The 24,165-nt window shown below is 57.8% G+C and overlaps 1 protein-coding gene across 2 annotated transcripts; it reads right to left on the reverse strand.

Moving 5' to 3' along the window:
- Positions 1–1,277: 1,277 nt before the first annotated feature.
- Positions 1,278–23,549, reverse strand: LHX8 (LIM homeobox 8). Of its 2 annotated transcripts, none has more exons than XM_031968863.1 (9): positions 23,141–23,549; positions 20,876–20,962; positions 20,362–20,523; positions 16,624–16,745; positions 14,331–14,551; positions 12,747–12,850; positions 8,866–8,961; positions 2,820–3,003; positions 1,278–1,961 (listed from the first exon to the last, which is right to left on the reverse strand). In XM_031968863.1, exons 1-9 carry the CDS (start codon positions 23,219–23,221, stop codon positions 1,885–1,887), a joined length of 1,134 nt encoding a protein of 377 aa, XP_031824723.1. In that variant the 5' UTR covers positions 23,222–23,549; the 3' UTR covers positions 1,278–1,884. The 2 variants fall into 2 exon arrangements, with proteins under 2 accessions (XP_031824723.1, XP_031824722.1); XM_031968862.1 differs by lacking the exon at positions 23,141–23,549 and adding an exon at positions 21,289–21,388.
- Positions 23,550–24,165: the final 616 nt, after the last annotated feature.

The raw sequence follows: 24,165 nt of genomic DNA on the forward strand, positions 1-24,165 counted from the left end.
TGGTGGCCCGCTCTGATGTGTGTGCAAGTGTGAGTGTGTGCTCCAATCTGGGCTGGCTCCGGGCTCCCCGGCTCCCCATGCCCAGGACCACCCGTCCGCCTTAGCTGTTCCTCAGCCAGATGTGGCCCCTCTTTCAGGGGGGCAAAAGTACAGATCTGAACTCTAACAGCCCCCCCTTTTTCATCATAACTGGGTCTTGCCTCATGGGGACAACATGGGATGGTCCCATTTATGTCACAACGTTAGGGGGAAGGGAGGAGTGAGCTCTGTGCCCAGAAATGGCTTCTCAAGGCTCAGTCCCAAGTGCGAGAGCCCAAGAGGCAGGTGGGAACAGCCCGGAGACGACCACAAGCTCAGTCTCCCCACCAGGCACTTCCCACCGGCCTTGGGGAAGATCCCGAGGCCCAAAGGCTGAATGGAGCTGAGGCAGCCGACCTTTGGCTCTCAGACATCCTGGGTTTCCTCACCTGTAACGTGAGGCTAGGGACAGGAGGACAGGTAAATTTCTTGCAGCTGCCACTAAATCCGAGCACACTGAGCCCGCCAGTCCCACTGCAGCTTAGAGACCTGGGCTACTTTTCCCTGGAAATCCTGAGGCCTCGGAGTGGTCCCAAGTGCTGGGGAAGGATTCGGCTCCCCTCCGTCCCCCACAGCCGGCTGGGAACGTCCAGACCCTCTGGGTGTCGACCTTGGGCACCCTGAACTGCATCAATCTTCCCTTTTCCCCCCTTGCCCGAGCACCTGCTCGCCTTTATGGAGGTTGGAATTTTGTTCCAAGGGTTTTCTTACAGCTCCCACTGGGGGAGGTGGTCAGGGGAGCCCCCACCCTGAGGCCATCTCCTTTGCTGGAGAAGATGGGGGCGTGAAGGTGGATTTGGGACCCCGCCAGCCAGGCCAGGCCATGCCATGCCATGGGCCAGCCACATCAGCACGGGGTACGGCCTCTGTGCTTTGAGCCAGCCAGAGAAACATGGTCCTCCCCCAGCCACCTAGTGTGCCTGTGAAAGGCTCAACAGAGAACAGAGGTCCCTGCCCCGCCCGTCGTCCAGCATTTCTGGGTAAATGTTCTCATCCGTCAGGGATTTAGTGGCAGGAGCTTCAGGCCCACTGTGGCAGCAGACTTCTGCCTGGAGGGGCAAGCCCACCATCTCCCGAGGGGGCCCTTCGGATGGGGGTGCAGAATACACGGACGCGGGAACTGACCCAAAGCTTTGCCTGCGGGCCGAGGGCCTATGACTATCGCCACAAAAACCAGGCCAGACGCCATGACGGTCGAGGTCATTTCACAAGAATGGAAAACTTTTAATAAAGTCGGGCCCGGCGGGCGTGTCCCCGGGGGCACCCCACGGACGCGGGCACGGTCTGCCCGGCATGCTGCAACAGAAGCTTTATTCATCTCTCGGGGCAAAGCCAGAAGGCAAAAGAAATCTCAGTTGCAAATTCACAGCTACAAACTTCCAAAGTATAAGTCGTAGGTAACGCAAAGAGACAGGTCATATTTTGGAACAATAACTTACAGATACAAACAGAGGAGAAGCTACCGTCTCACAAAGGGCTGTAAACATTTTGCACACTTGTCAGTCCTCTCTTTTGGGCAAAGTGCTCGTTCGATGACGAATAAATTAACGGATACACAACTAGAGCAAACTACTTCGACAATACAAAAAGGGGCGGACTCTTCTTCTTGTAAACATCGTCTCAGAAAAAGAACGAACCAAAGTGTCTCGCGGGCCAGCTCTACGTACGTACCTGGGCAACAAAAGGTCTCCAAGATGCTTTGGGTGTTAAATAAAAAATTAACCGTAATATTCTTCGTGATATTTAATACACAATAAATGACTTCCGATTATAGCCTTAACGAGTTCTATCCCTGAACCAAACGAGTTAGCTGTGACTTATGGGCAGCTGCGTCATGGAGTGTGGTAACAAGGCCTGGAGTCCCAGCGCTGTCGGCGAGTGAGCTACAAAAACACAGAGAAACGATGGCTCAGTTTGCACGCAGTCAAGGGCCCATGCCCGCCTGCCCTGCCCCTCGAGCCCGGCCAGAACCTTTGGCAGCATGGGCTAGTCAACCCGGCCTGGGGCGGTCAGCACAACCCGGCCTGGGGCGGTCAGCACAACCCGGCCTGGGGCGGTCAGCACAACCCGGCCTGGGGCGGTCAGCACAACCCGGCCTGGGGCGGTCAGCACAACCCGGCCTGGGGCGGTCAGCCTGATTCTCCCTCTGGGTCCAGTTTGATGCCATCTGCACCTGTCATTGCCCTTACCCTGAAGCAGAAGCAGGGTCTGGGGGCAGCGAGGGCAGAGGGTTTGGAAAATGAGAGCCCCTGCTCTTACACCTTCCCTAAGAAACAGGGAGAATGCGGTTCCCTCCGCCTCACTGTCCAGTTGTGAAATCCAGAAGTAGAAAAGGAATTCCCCAAAGTCTCCGGCCCATTTTTTGAGGTAAAGACCTTCACTTCCGTGGCACAATGTGCTCTGGAAAGAAGCCAGGATGTGTCGGGCCCGGGGTGGCAGGAGCTCGGGGTCCCCCCATCACAACTTCCAGATCATTGAGTGAAAACAAGAACAAATCTCCCAACCTGCCCCACATCTGCACTTTCCACTAGGAGATCCTACCACACGTTTTTATTCCAATTAGCTCAAAGGCCCCGGTGGTGGCCGGGCTTACACTGGGTGCCGGAGCTCCGGTCACAGGAGAGACCTTCGGCCTCGCTCGGCCCTCGGTTCTGGCTCAGAGGGGGTCCAGAGCCGGGCTTTGGCTGTGTGGGCCCGCCAGGCCAGTGGGCTCAGAACACGAGGTCACGAGGGATACCCACCGTCCATGTAGCTGTGCAGGGCCGTCAGCATCGTCCCGTCTTGGGGCACGTACGCAGAATAAGCCATTTCTTCTAACATGGGGGGAGACAGCCGCGAAGGCTGGACCGCCGTCACCGGAGCCGTGGAGGAGTGGTTGGGGCTAACGTGCTTCTTGTGGCGCGCTCTGCAGTTCTGAAACCAGACCTAAGGGAGAAAAGACAATTCATTGAGTCACAGCCTGGTCTCGGAGCCTGTCCCCGCAGCCTGGCCCCAGACTCTGGCCCCAAAGCCTGGCCCAGCCGGCTGGGTCTCTCTCAGCCCAAGCTCCCACTGGGGACACAAAGCCAAGAATGAAGCCACAGCCATCCTTGGGGAGCCTGTACCTAGGAAGAAGCTACCTCATGGGCGGGAACAAGTAAGCACAGAACAAGTGCCCACAGGGGAGGGAGGACGGCAACCGGGAAATTGGGGAAGCTTCCTGTAGGAAGTGTCACAAGCTGAACCTTGAGAGGAGATAGGACTTCCAAGAAGAAAGTCAGGAGGAGGTCCCAGGCAGGAGGGAGCCATAATGGGCCAGGAGGGGAGTGGACGGGCCGGGGAGGGGAGGGGAAGGGACTGGACAGGACTGGCCGGGGAGGGGAGCAGATGGGCCAGATGGTGTGGCTCAAGCACAGATAGACTCAGAGGAATCACCCAGGAGGAGCCTGGAGGCCCTGAAGCCAGCCTGGGAGAGGGAGGCCATGCAGGAGCCTCTGGCGCAGCGAGCTCTCAGCCTCCACACAGGTGACGGATTTGAAAGGCACAAGGCCGGATGCAGGGAGACGGCAAGAAACCGATTTGGGCCAAGCAGTGCTCAGGGCATGGCCAGGCTGAGGGAGGGACCAGATGGTCGATGTGCAGCCAAGCTGGGCAGCCCAAGGCGCAGGAAAGCTGGATGACCAGAACATGGGCGGCAGCCCTGGGGCCTGAGAAGGTAGAGAAGCCCACGTAGGGAGTGCCCTGGGGAGACATCACACACCCGGAGATGGGGGAGGGCAAATGCCTCTGGACATCCTCAGGGCTGGCTCTGAGAGTGTTGGGGGGTCCTCACTGGCACACGTGGGCAGAGGGCCAGCCCCAGCAGCCAGGATTCCTGGGGTAAAGATTCTGGATACTTCTGCGGGCATCCTGGAGGGCGGGCTCAGGGCCCAGGGGCCACAGCCCTCCCACTAACAGGGAGGCTCCTCACTTAGTGACCGCTCATCACTTGCAAAGAATTAGCTCGTCTGTGACCAGATGGTCAGAAACGGCTAAACTCTGACGGGACAAGATACCCTGGGACCACGGCAGGAGGCGCTTGGGAGCTCATCCACCATCGGCAGCCAATATGGCGGAAGCCCAAAGGGCTGCGGTGGGGAAGCCGCTGCATAGGCTGCAGCCTCTAAGGAGAGTGGGGAGGGACTGGGGTCTGGGTCAGCTCTTCCCCACTACCAGCTGAGAGTGAGTGGATGTTTTCAGGCTTCCCTCTGGGCCACTGGGGGCCCAGGTCCTCCACCTCCAGAAGTGACCCTCCCCACGTGTTCCTGGGACCCTCCGCCCCAGCTTCTCTTCCAATAGGGAGGACAAAGCCAGTCCCTGCTAATTATATCAAGCTGAAGCCGGCCTGCCCATGACTCCCACCCACACCTCCTCCTCCTGCCCCTTAGGTCAAACTGAGCCAGTCTACTCCTGGGACCAAGAGAGCCCCAAGGATGCTTGGCGGCAGCCCTCTGACGCCTCCCATGATGTTTGAGGCTAAGGATCCCCATAATCCTCTGGGTTCACTCTATGGCCCAAGTGGAGCCACAAAACTCAGGGTGGGGGCCGCCCACGAACGCTGCCCCAGCAAAGTGCCTTGTTTGGGGAGGAGGGCACCAGGAGGGCAGAGCCGAGCACAGAATCCCACATGCAGAAGGTGCTTAACATGGGCCTTGGGGAGAGCTGGGGCCCAACGTGGCGTGGGGTGGGAGAGGGCTGGGGAGGCAGCAAGAGAGGGCCCAAAGACTGGCTTGCCATCGGCCTCCTGGGAACCACGGGCAAACACGGGCAAGCTCGGGATCTGCTTTCTCAGCTACAGGTAAAGTCAAGGGGTCTGAGAACCTACAGTCCCTTGAAAGTATAACTCTAGAAGCCCGCCTGGAGCCGCCCACAGCCTGGGAAAGGGGCTGCTGGGAGCACTGAGGGAGGCAGACGGAGCTCAGTTACTGCCCTGACTCCCGGGGTGGGGGAAAGGGCCCACCTGCCTCAGGACCGAGGGGCAGAAGCTCCCTGCGCCATCCCAGGTGACCCACAGGCACCTTCTCTCGCCTCTAAATCAGAGGCTTACGGGGGCCCTTCATCTGGAGACACCAAGAGCCACAGCTTCCCAAGGAAAAGCCGGCCTGCTGCTTTCCTCCCTGCTGCAAAACAAAGGGCCGCCCCAGCAAACGCCGGAGAAAGGTCCAAGACGCCACTCGGTGGGCGCCCGACAGGTCGGAGGGTTAATGCTCTGTGGGGTCTCGGTATGGCGACTCAAACTGCGGCTGAGATTGGGTCTGGGCTGCTCCCTCTGTACCACCTTCTGTCTCCCTCCTTCTCCCAACCTTGTGTATGTGTGTGTGAGAGAGACAGAGAGAGACAGAGACAGACACTCCAGAGGTGTGTGTGTCTCTAGGTGTGTGTGGTGCTAGAGGTCTGGAGCCTTTCCCTAGGCCAGCCCTCACACTGGGTTACTCCACCCTCATCCCTGTCAAAGTTCCCCCGGGGCCGGCCCACCCAGAGACCTGCCCCGATTACACTCACTGCCACCCAGGTGACTGACTTTGTGGGTCCTCCTCTGTTCATTTGGCGTCAGCTTTGGGGATGATCAATCTGGCCTATTTGTTCTACATCAGGCACTGTGCCTAACACAGTAGGTGCTTAATAAATGCTTGCTGACCATGAGCCGCCACAACTTCTCCCACCCCTAAAAATGAAGCTTTTGCACCAAGAATCCTGAAGAAAGCAGGTTCCTGCCCCCCCCCCACTCCCGCCTCTCCCTGAGCCTCTTGGGGTCCACAGAAGGTGCAAAGATGGCCACGGCCAAAAACAACTCCCACCACAGCCAGTCAGCAGAAGGGCTGAAGCGGCCCGGAGAAACCTGGAACCGAGCGGGGCTTCCAAAGGGACGTGAGCCCGTTTCTAAGAACATGAGAAGGAGCACTGAGGCCTGAACACCAAGGCCTCCAAGACCAGACTCCTCAGGCCCAAGAGCCCCAAGGCCGGTGCCCAGCACAGCAGCCCCCATCGGACCCCTGAGTGCCTGGGCCCCAAGATAATGGAGCCTGAATCCAAGGTGCCCAGGAACTGCTGGCTGACCCCAGTCACCAAACGTGGCCCCAAAGTCACCAAACATGGCCCCAAGGCCACAAAACATGGTCCCAAAGTCACAAAGTCCAGCCCCAAGGCCACCAAACATGGCCACAAAACTGCCAAACATGGCCCCAAAGTCACCAAGTCCAACCCCAAGGTCCCCATGCCTGGCCTCAAGGCCACCTTGGACTTCTGTCCTTGGACACGCGTGATCATGGCCACTTGCTGCGATAGCTGACCCCAGGCTTCTGGTCTGTGGGGGCCCCAGCCTCCCCCCCAGAGGCTTGGGGACTGCAGGATCTGCTCATGCCCGAAGCCCCACTTTTCTCCCAGACTGAGCGTGACTGCTATTTTGTATGGAGAAGGAAAAAGGTGAGTCATTAAAAGGTGTGTGTGTGTGTGGGGGGGGGGGGCTCCCACCTGTCATGCCCCTGTCTCCACCGGTGCAAGGCCAGGACCGCCTCCCGGGAAAGCCCTTGTCCTCCTGAAGTCCCTGCCCAGCCAAAGAGGAAGGGGCCCGGGGCCTGAGCATTTCTGGGGCCTGACCCACGGGCACAATCGCCAGGTGGGCAGGGCGAGACCGGTGCCCGCTGCTGGCGCACAAACCCCACACCCACCCAGAGCCCCAGCCCAACCCTGAGCAACTGCAGGGTGAGGGAGCCGCCGGGAGGTCAGTCCTCCCAAAGCCGCCCCTCTGGGCTTCCTCCCTGGAAGGGAGGGTCCCTCTGCAGTCAGCCGGGAATGCCCAGCCCTAGTCTCCTGAGAGGCCTCCTGCTCCACGGCCCCAGAGGGTCTCTGTGGTCCAGGAAGCATAAGATGCGATGGCGGAGGCCAGGCCGTCCCACCTCAGACCTCTCCTGCAAGGGGTGAGAGGCTGGGGTGGAAGCATCCTGATGTGGCAGGATTTTTTTTTGGGGGGGGGGGAGTCTGGGACACAGCCGGCCGCCCGCTCAGTTCTCTCCCTGACTCCCCGAAAGCGGCGGGATTGTGATTTGGGGGCGGCATCGTCTCCAGTTTGCTTTGTTTGGGAGCCAGGCTGGGTGCTCTTGGGCCCATCAACATCTCAGGGCCCTCAGCAGCTCAAACTCTCAGCTACGTGGCACCCGCCTGCCTGGCGGGGAGACCGTCTGCTCCAGGGAAGGTCTGGACGCCTCCTGCCCAGCCACCCTGCCCCACAAAAGCTCCTCAAGTACCTGTCTCCATCCCGATCTTGGGACCAGACTTCACCTCAAGCCTCCTGACCAGCCCTGCAACACTGACTTTCTGACAAAGATCCTGAGGCCAGGAGTGACCCCGAGAGCCAGCCTCCTCCTGGGCTCAGCCACGCTGGTGGTCACAGCTGAGGCCCTTGGCCACGCTCTGGCCTCTGCCTTTGGGGCTCTCCTCCGCCCCCAGACCTTCACAAGCTGGAGTGATCAGCCTCAGTGACCCCCTTCCACTCATTCCGCCTCTGAGTTCTACAAGCCCACTGGCCCCCAGGCTCCTCCAGGCTCACAGAGCTCTGCTCTTGCCAGGCTCTGCTCCCAGCGCCACCTACTCACCCTCCTGGTTTGCCAGCAAGCACTCACCCAAAGCCCAGTGAGACGGGCACTGAGCCCGAGGGGACCCCGGCCTCCCTGGTCCTGAAAGGTGACCCGCTCACTCCATAAACTCGTCGGCGAGCTGGAGCCTCGTTAGTCTGCAGGCTCCCTGTTGTAACCCGGGCTGGGGCCGGCCACGGCCTCCCACCTGGGGGCCTCTTACTGGCACGAGCCCTCCCTGGAACATCCACCCGATGGCCGGGAAGAAGTTCCTCCGGGAGCCAAAAAGTCCAAAGAAAGAGGACAAATGACCATCTGCAGCCCCGGGAGTTTCCCATGATTCCCTAGGTCTGGCCTTGGGGTAAGAGGGAGACAAGAACACGTGGTCACCTCCAGCAAGCCCCGCCCCTGGTTTCCAGAGGAATGGTCCTACACCGCATTTCCCATAGCTCTCCTCCAAGGCGTCCTTAACCCAAAGGCAGGATTTTACGCCAGCTTCCTGGGAGCTCGCCCACTCGGCGCCGCGGCCGGTTTCCCCCCTCCCTGCCCTCTCGGTACCACGATGGTGGCCGGGCTTCCTGAACCAGAACATCCTTTTCTGCCCATTTGCCCACTGCCTCTGCTGTCCAAAAGGAGGCCAAGTTGGGACCAAGGCATTTCCCCTCCGGCACCGTCAGCCTTTGAAAAGCAAGGCTGGCAAAGGGTAAAGCCACGGGCGGGCGGACCTGACCCAGACAATGGCCCGGTCCGAGCTCTGGTCCTGTGTGTGTTAGGTAAGTCTGAAGGGAAATCCCCTCCCCCTCTCCCCCGGAGACTGCCGGGGCAGGTGGTCCGAGTGTGGCCCAGCCACACGTGCCCAGACCCTGCCAGAACTAGCCAGACTCTCATAACATTCACTCCTCACTACTTGTTAACCAACCAGAATAATGGCCACCCTCAGGAACCGCCCGGCTTCCAAGGGACCCAGGGGGGGATGGGTTCTTCCGGGAGGGCCAGGAGAACCCCCGACCCCTTTTATTAATTATCCCCCACTAATAATCAAGAAAATGATCGATTACCTAGAAACTACGTCTGGCAGAGGTTTCCGGGGGCCATAGAGATGCTCCCAGCGAGCAGCAGAAAGGTCCTTGAGGGCAGGGGCGGCCCCTCCTCCCTCCACCCCGGCCCTTTGTGGCCCCCCCAGCACGCGGTCACCCACCTGGATTACTCTTCTGCTCAAGCCAGTTCTCTCGGCGAGTTTCTGAAGCGTCTGGGCGTCCGGGTTGTTGTCCTGAGCAAACTGGGCCTGCATGACCTGAGGAGGCAGCAAGGTGAGCAGTCAGCGGCCGGCCGGACTGCGGGGGCCTCGGGGAACCAGTGGGGAAGGGGGGGCCCTCAGGGGACCCTGGCCAGGGAAGGGGGGAACCTCGGGGACCCCGGCCGAGGAAGGGGGGCCCTCAGGGGACCCAGCTGGGGAAAGGGGAGCCCCGGGGACCAGCCGGGGAAGGGGCCGCCTGAGACGGGGCGACCGACTGCTCTGACCGGCAGCCACGGCGAGTCGGGGCAGCTGCAGACTCAGCCACGCTGGGAGGGAAGCCGAAGCGGTCTGGCGTTTTAAAAGGGCTCGGGCTCTAACCAGAATTAAACTCAGTCCCGGTTTTAAAGCTGCGCTCTATCCTAGCCAGCGGCTCCAGTTTGAAACCATAAATGTGCCTGCCTGCCTTTAACCAACGTGTGCGTCGCTTAAAAGGCTCGTTTGCGACATCAGCTGGGCCCAAACCAGCGGCGCCGCGGCAGCAAAAAGCCCGCAGGGCTCGGTACACACCAGGGGCTTAATAAATGCACCCGCCTTGGCCTTCTGGGAGCCAGTTAAATCGGCCTTCTGACACCCTGGGGTGACCAGGACAAGCCACTGGCCCTGGCGAGGTTCCGCGCCTCCATCTGGAAACTCTGGCCCCGCCCCCGCCCCGCGCCCCAGCACTCTCTCCCTCACCCTTCTGGTCCCAGGAGCAGCGGGGAGCCCAGGGGGTGGGGGTGGGGGCGGGATGGCCGCCAGCTCGCCTGTGGCAGGTGCCCAACACCAGGGGGCGCCTCTCCCCAGCCTGGCCCCCTGACAGTTTCTGCAGGTTTGGCAGAAATGTATCAGAGGAAGCTGGGAAAGCCGCCTGATACAATGTTGCTCAGGGGCCGGGCCGGGCTGGGAGGCGGGGGGAGCCACGTGGGCCGGGCTGGGAGGCGTGGGGGGGGGGGGGGGGGGGGGTAGCCATGCACACAGGCCGGCCCCGGCTGGAGGCTCGGGGGAGGCATATATTTCTATACGCCTGTAACCGGTCAAAAAATCATCTAAGGTCCAAGGAAGGCCGACTCCCAAAGCGCCTCGGTCCTCACCCAGCCCTGCCGGCCCAAGGCAGCCATCAGCCAGCCGGGCACCGGGGGCCAGCCAACCTGGCGCGGGGGAGGGGGGGGGGGGGGCTCCGAGCTCAAGCACAGCCTCCGGCCCCGCCCTGGCCACCCCCGCCCCAGGGGGAGCAATGAAATCCTCTGTTCAAATCCCACAATGGATCAAGGGAAAACCCAAGCTCTGTAAGAGGCAACTTGGAAAACTGGGAATGGAGGAGAACCCTGGTGGAATCTGGAGGCGGGATTGAGGCTGCAACCTGCAGGCAGAAGGGAGGCTGGAGAGGAAGGGCTGCCCTGACCCTGCCTCCTTCCCCACGGCTGAGAGGGCCTGGGGAGCTGGGGGAGGCCCAGGGGCGGGCCAGGAGCGCCCCAGCCACCGAGGGGCAGGCAGAAACCCCACGCTCCTCATCTGGAGCTCGGCCCCTGATTGGATTAATCAGGCCAAGTGGGTATAATCATGATCACTATTCCCAGAACTGGCCATTAGCAGACTCGGGGTTTACCCAAGGTTTGCCGTCTGCTGCTTCACCTGAGCAAGCGTCAACCGGCTGGCCAGGGCCCTGCATTTCTCCACCCGTTCCAGGCCCCGTGCTGGCAAAGAACGGGACCTTTGGGATGTGCAAGCACCTTTCTGAGGGCGAGCTACGGTATCTGAAAGGAGCTTCAGAACACGGGCCGGCCTGTGCGCATGTGGGTACGTGTGTGTGAGCGTGGGAAAAAAAAAAAAGAAAGGGGGAAGAGGAGAGGAAGGGAAGGACAGAGACAGAAGGAGAGAGAGAAGAGACACACACACACACACACACACAGAGAAGACACACACACACCCACACAGAGAAGAGACACACAGAGAGAGAGAGAGAAGAAAAGAGGAGACAGAGAAGAGACATATAGAGAGGAGACACTCTGTCACTCTGTCTCTGTAACAGAGAGAGACGGAAGGAGAATTTGCATAATCAAAGCTACATGATGTATGTAATAGAAAGAGGCCTCAGGATTTAAGAGTCAGAAGCCCTGGGAGTTCTCCAACCAGCTCTGCCATGTGCTAGCTGTGACCTCATGCAGCCTGGCCCGCAGTTTTCTCATCTGTGGAATGGGAAGCAATAAGACCCCAGGACCAGAGGTGGAAGGGCCCTCAGTCCAAAGCAATCCCTTCCTTCCCCAGGGCAGCCCTCAGAGAATTTCCCACCCCGGGGCCTGCTGGCTGGGCCTCCTCCTGGGCCCAGTGGCCAGGCCAGTTGAGAGGCTCCCTGGGCTCACTCCCATAAAGGCCTGAAGAGGAGCTGCTGGGGTGCTGCTGTCTGTGGGCAGAGACGCTGTTTCCCGCCGTGTCCCTGGTAAGGCCGGGGACCGAGCTCACAGAAACAAGCCCAGTTCCTGGCCTCCTTCTGCCTCCCGGGTCCTATGCAGTTTGTAAAGGCTTTTCCAAGGGCTTCCTGAAAGTAGCCGGCTCACTCTCCCTTGGGGCCCAAAACCTGAGAGTTGACTATGATTCAGATGACCGTCCCCAGGGGGCAGCTTTTCCCTTTGCAGCACACTCCCCGCCCTTTTCCCATGGGCCCCTCCCAGGCTCCACTTGCCCCTGGAGCTCTCTGCCAGCCAGAGGCGGCCCGCTTGGGGGGGCAGGGGCCTGGCTTTGTATCCGGACTTTGTCACCTATGTGACCGAGGGCAGCAGTAAGTCTGAGGCACGTTTCCGAATCTCTAAAACTGGGAGATTGAGCCCCGGGACCTCCGGGGCCTTAAAGCCCCCACTAGAAGCCTAGCTAGGAAGTTCAATTATCCTCCCATAGTCCCCTGAGCCTCCTGTTAAGTATTTATACACCTAATGGCAGGTGGTCTTCCCTGAAACAACCAAGTGTGCCCGTAATTGCAACTGCGCCAAGGCGTCCTGCCAAGAGCGCCTGAACCTCCGGGCACCCCGAACGGCGCCTGGCTCAAAAACAGCATGAAATGTGTGTGGGTGTCATTTCCTGCCACCTTCCCAAGCACCCTGCAGCATGACGCAGAAAGCTGGAGACAGAAATGTGTCTGTTAAGTGGCAGGCAAGGTTTCGAGGGGCACCAACTCCCTCCGAGGCCGTGGCTGTCCTTGGCAACGCCAGGAGGAGCAGGTGGACGGACAGTTCCCAGAGTCCCCTTTTCCCAGCTTTCCCCAAGAGCAATCCCAGTGAGAGCAGACCAACCCTCGGTCCTTCGAAAAATAACAAAAAGGTCCCTCTGGTCGGCGCCAACCTCTGGTTCCTGCTGATGCCCATGTGACTGTAGCTATTTCTGACCCTGGAAACAAACCCTCCTGCCCCTCCCCCCAAAAGGGCCAGCCGGGGCTAAAACACCGACCCCCCTAGGAACGGCACGATCTGGCCTGATGCTCCAGAAAGTACTGTCTCCTCTGGAAATGGCGGGCAGCGGTGACAGGGTCTGGATTAAGCCAGACTAATCGCGCAGCCTCAGAGGACCCACACTTTGCTTCCACTCTGTGGAAGGGCCCCAGACTGCCCGGGGTAGGGAGAGTGGCTGTTGGTTCCATCTCAGTCTAGCCTGAGCCTCTGGGAGCCCCGGGTGCCCTCGGAGAACTTGAACCTATCCACCCAGCGAGCTTTCTGAGCTAAAAGCCAGGCCCTGGTGAAGCTATGAGGCGCATGCTAATGAGCAAGGAGAAGGGGCGCCCCTGACATTTCCCGCCCCCCACCGGCCGCCTCTACCTGGAGCTGATCGGCCGTGAAGCTGGTGCGAGCCCTCTTGGCTGGTTTCGGGTGATTGACGTCTTGTTCCGAGAGCAGGGCGCCTTCCACGCTAATTCCGTTCCCTGAATTTCAAAAGAAAAATACGTTCATGGGGTCCATCGTTCAGAGGGAGCCGGCCTCACTGCCGGAACACATTCTGCCCGGTCCTTACTTACTCGTGGGCCCTGTTAAAGGCACAACAACGCCAACACGCTAAGCATTCACACGCTTGCCCTAAGAGAAAGCGCACCCGTCTGGGGATGAGACCGGCCATTGCTAGGCAGGAGAATCTGGCAGATGCTTCAGCTAGAGACGTGACCGAGCCACGTTACAAAGCAGGACATGTTTACTTTCACATGTAATGGTGAGAAAGATGGCCCCAGACATCCTTGCACAGGCTCCTTCCCTTCTCTCCATACCTATGTGCACGTATGCAGACACATGTGTACCCAAACACACACACACACACACACACACACACACACACACACACAATTTTCAGGCAAAAGATCTCTTCTGAAGAAGGCAGGCAGGGGTCACTGTGACAACACCTTTAGAATATCATCTCCATCTCCCTAGTTCAGTTAAGGAGAAAGTCTCTAGCCCGGCCAGCCAGGCCCAATATGCCGACCTCTCTGGGCCACGTTTCTGAACCACTAGTTATGCAGGGACAGATTGTGATCCCCTCTTGAAACTGCAGAAGTCTCCAATCAGTCGCCTCGTCCAACATAGCTCCGGTAAGCGTGCCGACACACACGTGTCAAAATGTCCAAAATGGTGGTTTCTTTTCCATCACCGACTCGCAATTCCTCCCCTTTAGTTGTAAAAAAGATTCCCTTGCCTTTTCGGATGGGCAATCATTTCCTTCCGATCGGGGATCGACGTCATTGCCTTCCTCCCCACTAACGGCCAAATCGATTCTCTCTTTGTAAAATGTTGTATTTATTCACATGAATTTCCCCTCTCAGTCCATCAGTAATTTAGAAACAACTGCCTTGGAAATAAAGCCTGGACGTTTATGACAGGAGAGGCTATTTTGGGAAGCTTTTTAATGAATGAAATTGAATCTGCAAAATCATTACAATGACATAATTACTATTCCTGGCAAGATACAGTTATCAGCAGTGAGCTAGAAATAGCTGATCTATCAGAGATAAGTGGCGGGCCTAGTTCTGAAATAATAAGGATTTAGTTTGCTAGTTTAAAATGTATGTGGGTGTCATTTCCTGCCACCTTCCCAAGCACCCTGCAGCATGACGCAGAAAGCTGGAGACAGAAATGTGTGTATATATATATATATATATATATACACACACACACACACACACACATATATATATATATATGGAGAGAGAGATCTGTATCAAAAGAATAGGATACAATTACTACAAATTCACACACACACACACACTCCCAATCTGTAAGGCTACAATATTCCCAAATAAAATATTCTCAATCCCACAGTCATCAAGTTAAAACTCCAGCGTTCACTTCAGCACAAGCGTTTTCTTTCCCTCTCCCGCCCCCACCCATCCCACAAGCTGGGGCAGAGGGAGAACTCGCCATTCTCTACTTCTCTCTTCAGGTTGTCCATCATGCAGTCGTAATGGACTCTACAGAGGACTTTTTCTTCCACCAAAGCAAACTCCTCTCCAGTAGAGAGCTGTCTTTTGCAGGAGAAACAAGCAAAGCAGGCCAAGTGGTAGACATTGCCCTTGGCCCTTCGCACCCAGTCAGTGGAGTGGATGTGCCTCCCACAGCGAGAGCAGCGCGTTCCGTATCTTCTACAGGGAAGAAGGAGGGAGAGGGAGGGAGAAAAGGGAGACCGACATTTTCATCCCGAGTCAAGGCCGGCAGGCGAGCTCCCAGCGGCCACCTCTGCGGCCCTTGACCCGGCTTCCTCCCGGCCAACACTGAAACCTGTCCTGGATTTTTTCTTCCGATTCTCCTCCCGCCCTCGGTGTGTTCTGAAAACATTCTAATCCCTCCTGATTCCAAAAGAGCCGACTCTCACAATGGCTTTCCATGGGAACACTGACTGGGAGCAGACTTACTACATAATCTGAGTGCAGGAGTTGGGGGCTTTCTTGGCTTTTAATTACCTGCTACATCGGTAGGGCTTCCAATCTGAAGAATGGGATAAAATTAAATAAACACAACAAGCTCGGGAAGCATGAACGGTATCGCTGTGACGACTCAGGACGCCCGGGATGGGAACCAAAGGGCTTGCCCGGGAGAACGCGGGCAGTCCCCCGCCTCGGGACTGAGGGGCTGGCTTTTCTAGCTGATAAATTCCAAATACGCCAAAGCATTCCGTTACCAGAATTGATTGAAAAAACATGTTTATGTATTATACGTGGCGTAAATAGAGTCAAATAAATTGGCAGAAGAGATAGAAAACAAAGACAGCTCTGTAACTAATGAGGCTCCCCAGCACCCTCCAGAAAACCCAAACCAGCAAAACTGCCATTTGATATTTTCAAGGAAAAGATTAACCGTGGCCCTTATTAAGGTACAAGATGCCCCCCACCCCCCCTGTGGGGAGTGGGAAATCTTTCTTTCCTTTCAGATGTAATTCCTGGAGAACACTGGTCAAATTGAGCAGCAGTTCCAGGGGTGGCAAGCAAAAGCCAGGGTACCAGCAAGTTCTCCGTCCAGTTTTGCTTGGACGCCATCTGTATTTCTGAAGGGCCAGTGACGCCCAAAGCGCCATCATCGGCCGACTGTTGCCAACAGTGCCGTATGTGCCGACCGCTTTAATGTCCTTTGGGGATCTATTTTGCCCTTTACAGAGATGTTCTAAGTAACACTGTCCTAAGAACAATTTTGGACATAAGCCAAATGGTCAGGGTACCAAGTGCCCAAACGCTCAAGTCTGAAAGGCTTCGGCTGGCCTCTAAAACGCCCTGCTTTAGATCACTAAGGAGTTGGCAAGCCCTCCCGGGAGAACAAGGAGGCAGACCCATTTAGGAGCCTAGCACAGAATTTGTTTTTTGGTTTTATATATATATATATTTTTTTTTTTTTCATAACTAATCCCATCTATTTTTCCTCATCACCAAATTCTGAACTTTTACAGTCACCCACAGCTGGCTCAAGTGCAAAGCCCAAACTTGGGGTGGCACCTCACCGGCCTCCTCTCACATATGGCGAGCCTCGGGAAAAGCAAAATGTTTTCCATTTGGAGGCACAGTCAATAATCATCATGTTGTTCTTGACAATTTGGAAAATAGTGCTTAATGTTTATAAAAAGCGACTTCCGGTCCGGGTCCATTGCTGTCCAAAGCAGACTTTTAAAAAAAGAATACATAAAGAATCTGAAAGTCGCTTCAATGACTTCCATACAGAAAAGACCACGTCAAGAGAAAAGTGGGAGGGCTGTCCAAGGGCAGCTCACCGGACGGGGCAAGGCGATGGGAGGCCAGATTTTTAGGTTCAAGAGCACCTCTTAGGGAGAATGTGAAAGTACATTTGAACTTCTCACCACCCGGTACCTGGGGCTAACCTTGCTGCCCTCCACAACAGGCTCTGACCTCGCCTGCCAAGGCCCAACTTCCCCAGTTTCTTTATGAGAAGGCATGGCCGTGGCTTTGGCTTCCACCCCTGGTTCTTGTAGCTTTGGGTTATACTGGTCAGGTTCCTAGGCGCTAACCCTGGAACTTTCATCCCCAAAGGGGAAAGGCTATTGGAGCAATTGCTCCAATGGACACATTCCCCAAAGATCCATCCTTTCCAGCAGGCTTGGGGAGCAGAGCTCCATCAACTCCCGCTCATTTCCAAGTTACCCGTGCTCCAAGACCGGGCGGCAACAAACCTCCAAAGCCAGCGTTTCCGAGTCGCCGCCTTGCCAACCTACCTGAAATAGTCGAGCTTGCAGAAAATGTCTTTATCTTTAATGTAACAGCTTGTGTGCCTTCCCAAGGAGGTCCGGCACACGCTACAGGACAGGCACCGGACGTGCCAGCACAGGTCATTCACCTGTAAAGACAAGGGGAAAGCCCTGACAATCGAGAACGCAGAAGGTTCTACCCTGTAACCTGAGGCTCAAAAGCCCGGCCCGTGAACACGTAACACATGGATGAACACCTTCCATTTTGAATCTTTTTGTTTTTAAGGAGAGTGAGGCACTGACAGGAAGTGGACTCATTGGCTTAGTGTGTAGAACTCCTGGCATGGAAACTCCTTGCACCAATCCCCTTCCCCAACTTATCCCTGGTTTCATTTGAAAACCCCGGCGCCAAAAGGTCTCACCATTTTTTGACACCACAGTCACATTGCTATCTGGCCCTTAACCTGAACCTTGACTAACATTTTCATAAATGTGCATCTGGATCTCTTCCCCACAATCCCCACACCACCACCTTCCAGAAATTACAGTTAGGAAAACATTTACGTTTCTTACTTGTTTCTTCCACAATTACAACAAGAGTCTGTTCTTTTTTGTTTTTCAGTTGAGATTTTTAGAATCAGATTTTCAACTTGTGAAAACGCCTAAGCCAGGAAGGTCAGAAGGAGCGGCTGTTGTTTTGTCTCGGAGGTGCAGCCCGTGTAGTCCCCACACTCTGCCCAAACCCGACAAACCGTCCCAGCCCGAGTCTGCAACACCGGCCCAAGCACACGCACGAGCTGCCTGTTTCCAAAGGCCAACTGGCTTCATTTTCCTGCTGACCAGAATTTGCCAGGCTACAGAGCTGGAGAGTGGAGGCTGCGCTTCGGGCATCCCCCGGCTCTGGCTAGATTCAATCCCCGTCTCAGGGGATGATGGAGTTACTTTATGGTGACTCTTCTGCTCAGCACCAAGGGGAACTATAACAGACCACGCAGGCCTGGTTTCAGAAAGATGCTCCCATTTCCTCAGTTCACAGGAGCAAAGCTTTCAGGTCTATGCTTCCTTGTTCCCCCACCTAGTGACCCAAGAAAGCTTTGTTCTCTCTCTGGCCAGACACCGAACAGAAATCAAAAATACCATTTCAGCTCTGACACAAAATATTCCAAAGTCACCAAAGTGATTGTGCCGGAAACATGGGGGACGAGGGGAACCACAAATCTCTAACTGAAATCAGTAGCAAAACCGTGTGGGTAACTCGGCTTTTTGTTAACCCTGACCCTCCAGCTAGGTGCCGGTTTCTGATTAGGGCCGGGGTGACAGAAACCTCCCTTTCCCTTCACCTTCCCCCGCTCCTGCTGGTGCAGAGGTTGTATGTCCCTGCTGGCCAAAAGTCAACCCACAGAACTGGGATCTGCCTTCAACAATGTTTCGTGCCCCCTGACAAACTTCTATGGCAGCGCCATACAAGCAGCTGACCTTCAAACAGCAAGGACGCTTTTTAGGGTTTAGCAATTGTGGTCCAAGCAGGATCCCATTTCAGCCTGCCCAGGAAAGGGTGCCATAGGAGCCAAAGGCTCGACCAAAATGAAATAAACGGCGAGAGGCTAAAAACGACCCCTCTGGCTTCCCATCACGATTCTATACTAACCCAGACTCCGGCCAGAGTCCAAACAACCTCATTTATGGCCTAATAGGAATACAAGCTGAACTAAGCTCAGATCTCCTCTGAGAGAAATAGGCATTTCCTTGAAACCACTGGTGATCCTTATGAAATGGTAGCCCCCCAATATCTGGCTGCCGGGGGTCAGTTTTCTTAGAACCAATCGATGAGGCTTCAGAACCCAAGGAAAAGCCTCCATTCCTCTGCCTCCCTGTAAAGTGGAACTCCCATTTAATCTCTCACAGCCATCTCCTTCAAGGACAGACTTGGGATTTTCTTTTAGGGAGTTAGAATTCTTTTTAAGAGAAAGCCTCTGTCCATTTGTAAAAGCTCACCCAGACTGAGCCAAACCGGGACCCTGACACATGATGCAGTTACAAGCATCGTGTGTCCCAACTTCCTAAATTCCCAAACAGAGCCGTTCTGCACCACGAACCAAACACGCCTTCCAATACAACCTCTCCATTTAGTGCGTGAAAGACACAATCTGTGCCCCAATTTGGGGCTGACAAAAACCAGGCCCACCACACAGTACTGAGAAGCCATTTTCCTGCCAAATAGAACAAGCCAGTGTTCTCGGCCGGCTAAACGGTCCGCTCCCCAGTAGCAGCCGGAACGGCACGGCCTCTTCCACGGCTTACAGCAGACCATCAAGCCTGGGTTTTAGGCCGTACCCATTTCCAACAGACTCTGAACCACGTTCCCGTGTTCCAAACAGGCCCCAGACTGGCAGAATGCAGCTTTGGACCTGACCCTACTATTCCAGTGCGGCAGGTCTCTCAGGAAGCTGCTTTATGTACCAGAAGGACAAATAAGCCCCCAATGCACAGGCTCTCACCCACTTATTCTCAAACCTGGCCTCAGTCTGCCTTATGGCCAAGAGCTCTGCAAGAGTCCAAACCAAGAAGAACCGGTGCAGAAAGGTCTGGCTTCAGATGAAAAGCCTAGAGAGCATTCGGAAGGGATCCCGGGGAAGCAGCACCGCCCATTGGGAAAAGTGCAAACTTGGGCTCTCCATTTTTGTAAAGGCATCATTAAGAGAGCACCTGGAAAAGCCCATCAGTGAGGCTGGCGGCTTCATTTCCTGGTGGCGGTAAAAAGCTCAAATCCGACCAGGAAAAGAGAGAGGCGGGTTTCCCTGAAGGCGGAGGGGCAGGATTCCCATTCGAGAGAAATGGGGAGATGGGAAGGGGAAAATGGACGGTTTTAAGCTGCATCTGCCAGTGGGTCCGGGAAGGAACCATAAGGTGGGCTTGCGGGGGGCAAGCCACTTCCCGGTTGGGGAGTTCCTTAAATGACCACAGCCATATTCGGGTAGGCCCCCCACCCCCGGCTGCTGCCAGTGACCTTCAAGCCTTTCGTCCGAATATATACAGAAAGGGGCGGAAGAGGGGGAGCCCACAGGATCCATAATGGGGGGGTCTTTAAAGGCAAAACACCAAACAAATTAAGGCGGCGCCCAAACCCCGAAGCCAAACCGGAGCCGAGAGGCCGGGAGCTCCCCGACCTCGGAGCCGAGGCTCGGAAAGCTAAAGAAATCGCCGAGGACAGAGCCGGAGCGGCCGCGCTACGGTGGGGGCGGGGGCTTCCGTTTCTCCAAATTCCCCCCCTCCCGGGCTCGATGGGAACAGGGTGAGTTGTAAAGAGAAAAGAACTTAGACGAATTTGTGCCTTCGCCGCCGCCAGCTAGGGGGAGAAGCCCCTTCGTAGCAGCCTCACTTTAAGCGAGGGATGCGATTGCTCTGGGCAGGGTGGCACCTTAGGGGGCGGCCAAAGACAAGGGGACCTTGGGCGTCTGCGCCCCAGATCCCGGCTCACCCGCGCCCCAGAAAAGGGAGATGGGGCGGGGCGGCATCGGCTCAGGAGCGGAGCACCCAAAGAAAGGCGAGCCCGGGCTGCCCCTGCCCTGGGCTAGGGGAGGGGGGATCGGGCCGGTCCTCGAAAAAGCTCGGTCACAGCCGGGAGGCTTCCGGGGCGACCTGGGGGCTCGCCCTTCGGGCCGTCGCCGGCGCTGCCCGGCGTCCCCGTCCCGGGACTGCCCCGTTTGTCCCTCGGCCCGGAGCCGGCCGGAGCCCGGGACCCCTGGAGCGCCCCGAAGCCCTTACCTTGAGCAGGTACTTGTCCACGATCTCCAGGCCGCAGCTGCTGCACACGCACTTGGCCGGCGGGCAGCCGGAGGCGGAGGCCATGGACCTCGGCGACGAGGACGGCGACAGCGGAGCCGAGGAGGAGCAGGAGTCTTCGTCCGCGGCGGCCTCGGGACTCACCTGGCGGAGAAAACAGAGCGCCCCGTGCGCGCTCACTGGGGGCTCCGCAGCCGCGCCGCCCCCGACGGCTGCGAGGCCCACGGGACTTGTGCTACTGCCCGTGACCCTCGGGCGCTAGTCCGGCCGATCCGCCCCCGCCAGCCCCAGCCGCCCTGCCCCCTCCCTCGCTCCCCACCCCCAGCTGCCATGCGCTCCCCAACACACACGCACACGCACACACGTACGTCTCACCGACTCTCCCCCAACCCGGGACCAACCTTCAGCGCCATCCCTACCCAGGCAGCCCCGGGGCCCTAGGGGGGGCTGGGTTCGCTCCCGCGTCCCCTGTCCTGCTCCCGCTTCCCACACTTACCAGGCCCCCGTCTCCCGCGCCTTTCCGCGTCCTCCCCGCCGCCAGGGCTGCAGTTCGCCCGCACTCTTCAGACATGAGCCTGGGGAACTAGAGAGGGAAACAGGGAGAGGAAAGAAATGAAAGCGAAGAGGAAGAAAGGGGGGAGAGAGAGAAGGAAGAAAGAATGTGAGAGAGAGGAGAAAACGAGAGAGAGAGAGAGAGAGAGGAGAAAACGAGAGAGAGGAGAGAGATGGATGAGGGCTCTGGGCAGGGAGGCCTGTCCAGGACCCCCTCTCGTCCCCCCCGCCGGGCTGCCCCCCGAAGGCTGCGTGGCTGGCTGGAGGGATGGGAGCCTGGACGGGCCCGCCCGCCTGCTGTTGCGGGGCACCGAAGGGCCCCCTCCGCCCCCCCGCCGGGGGTAACAAGTTAATCACCAGCCACGGACAAAGCGTTTTCTTTGCAGGCGTCAATCACGGCTGAGCTGGGATCCCTGGGCTTCTGGCGGGGTGGAGGGGGGGCTGGGGGAAGGAGGGGGAGCGGGGAGAGAAGAAAAGGATCCGGGAGGGAGCTGGGGGGAGGGGGCGCTTCGAAAGTTGATTTCTTTAATAGCGGCAATTAAAAGAGCAAGACATACATATGTTTTCAAAGGGGGCCCTTTCTGAATTGGATAACCCCAAAGGTGAAGAGGTTTAATAGGACACTTGAACGCTAATTGCGGCGGGATTGCCGCAGCCTGAGGTTTGTTCCGACGGCAATTTGAATGAAAATGCTTCAGATGAAGCGGGAGCCCGCAGCCGGCCCCTCCGCACACCCGCCGCAATTAGGCCCGCGGCGGAGGGGGTGGGGCCGGGGGCCCGCGGGGGCGGCGGCGGCGGCGGCGGCGGCGGGGGCTGGATCTCTCTCCGGCTGCTTCTTTTGGGTAGAAATCGCTACTTCAGAGCTCAATTAAAAAGAGTCGACCTTAGAGCAGCCTTTAGATTCCTGTAAGGCGCGCCCAAAGCCAGGCGGGGAAGTTAAAGGTGCGAACCGGGCCGAACGTGGGCCAGTAAAAAACAAACAAACAGCCCCCTCCTCCCCCACCCCTCCCCCTGGACCGCTTGCTTTCCTTTTCTCCCTTTCCCTCTTTGCCTCCTTTCTCTCTTTCTTAGCGACCGGTTCCCCTCCAGGCTGTGGGAGCAGACTGCCCGGGGGTTCGGGACCCGGGGCCCAAAGGATCTCCCGGCGGCTCGGGCCACCGCTCTCGGTTCTCCTTCCCCCTCCTTGGGACCCGAGCTTTCGATTCCAGCTGCTCCCCGAGGCCGTCCCCGAGCAGCCTGGACTGGCCCTCCCCAGCAGCCTGGGCTGCCCTCCCCGTCCCGCCCCGGGAGCCCGAGCGCTAGCCCAACGCCGTGCCATTGCGGGGGATGCCCGTGGCGGGCTCGATTCGGCCGCAGGCCAGGGTGAAGAGGGGACGGCGGCCGAGCCCCGGCTCGTGTGTGCGCGCGCGTGTCTGTATGTCTGGGTGAGGGTGGGTATGCGCACCCCCTCTCCCGCCTCCACCGGGGCCGCTCTCCGGGCGCTGCTCGGACTGGCGTCGTCCGAGCCTTGGGTGCTGGATGGAGGGGATTGGGAAAGAGCTGTGACCTCCCGCCCTCGCCGCCCCGCCCAGTGGCGCGGGGTCCTGTGGGGGCCGCGGGGACACGGGCTCCGAAGGTACCCAAAGCAGCTATTTTCCCCGCCAGTCAATTGTGCGCCGAGGAGACCCCCCCAATCCCTTCTGCGGACCGCTTTTGTCCGAGCGCTCCTAGAGCGCCTCTTGCCCGGGTCCGAGGCGGTGCTCCCCCCTCCGTTCCCGGGGCTGACGCCCTGGAGTCGGGGAGCCCCCTTCTCGCGCTGGCAGGAGGCCTCCGGAGCTCCTCGGGGCCCGCTCGCCCAAGATGCTCCAGCCTATCCAGGGCTAGCCAGCCTCCCCCACTTCGCTGTCCCCAGCACGGCCACGGTGACCCCCGAACGAGAAAAAGCAGACCCCCCACTCACTCGGCCCCGAAGCGGTTTTACACCGAAGGCTTCCTTTCTCACTCGGCGACTTGCATAACTTATTTTTTTTTTTTTTTTCCTGGCGGTGGAGTCGGGAAGGATGAGAAGATGAAGATTAAATCAATAAGAACAATAGCCCGAGTCGGAGCCGCCAAGGCCAACGCGCCCTTGCCCAGGAGCTAGCCCGGTTCAGGGGACCGCGCCTGGGCCACACGGCCGGGCCGAGGGCCGCGGGGGCAGACCAGGAAGGCGGCTGGTCTGCGGGCTCACCTTCTCGGAGGAAACGGCCAGTTCGGGCACGTCTTTTTCTTCTAGTTTACACACAAACATCTGCTCGCTCTTCCAATACATGGCACCCGGAGGCCCGGCTAGCACATACCAACTCCAGGAAGGGCCCAGGACTCTGGTTCCGGCTCGCGCTCGCACCCACCGAGGCGCGCTCTGAAGAGCTGAAAGAGGGAGGAACTGCAGAAAAAAGGGAGGAAGGAAGGAAAAGAAAGCGAGCTGGAGCAAGGAGGCCTTGGAGACGCCAGGCTGGGAGCCGCTCTTCTGACGATCTGCTCCCCACTTCTCTGATGTCAGTCCCTCCAGGAAAAGGAAAAAAAGGGGGGGAGGCAAAGTTTTGTTTTCCAGGGGGTGGAACCTTCCACGGAGGGAGGGAAGAAGGGGGGGAAGCCTTTTCCTGGATGACTAGCCTCACCTCCTTCTGTAAAACCCGCCTTCTCTACATGTTAAGATCTTTATCGGGACTTTATCAAGCCGCCTCGCTCAGGGTTTTGCATTAAACACGCGCGAGGAAAAGCCCGTTGGTAACTCGAGCGAAAATCTCTGTCCTCTCGGGTTGTCGGCACGATCCAATCCTTGCTCTGCAAGCGTAACCTAAACGCAGATTCAGGGTCCGGCCCTTTCCCGAAATCCCCCAGAAGACGAACCGAGGCAGGGGATCGTGTGCGATCCGGGGGCTGTCTGGGCCCCCGCTTCTAGAGCTGCTCTCTCCCCTTCCCTCCCTCCCTCCCTCTCTCTCCGGGCGGATGCCGTCTAGCACGGAAGAGCCAACGCCTTCCAGCCTGGCCATTTATCTCCCGGCTTCTAAGTCCCCTTGCTAAAATGTTCTTAAGATAACGACAGAGCATCTGAGCAACGCACAAGCTTCGGGTCGCCACGAGATCTGAAAGCGAGCCCGCAAGAAAAACGAGAAGTATGTTGCCAATTAGGGCGACTCTTTCATCTAGACCTAGACCCAATTTGAACCCGACTGGGGAGTTGCCGTCCCCAGCCCAGAGAGGCTCGTCGGG

The sequence above is a fragment of the Sarcophilus harrisii genome, chromosome 4 (genome assembly GCF_902635505.1).
Source record: "Sarcophilus harrisii chromosome 4, mSarHar1.11, whole genome shotgun sequence".
Lineage (NCBI taxonomy): Eukaryota > Metazoa > Chordata > Mammalia > Dasyuromorphia > Dasyuridae > Sarcophilus > Sarcophilus harrisii.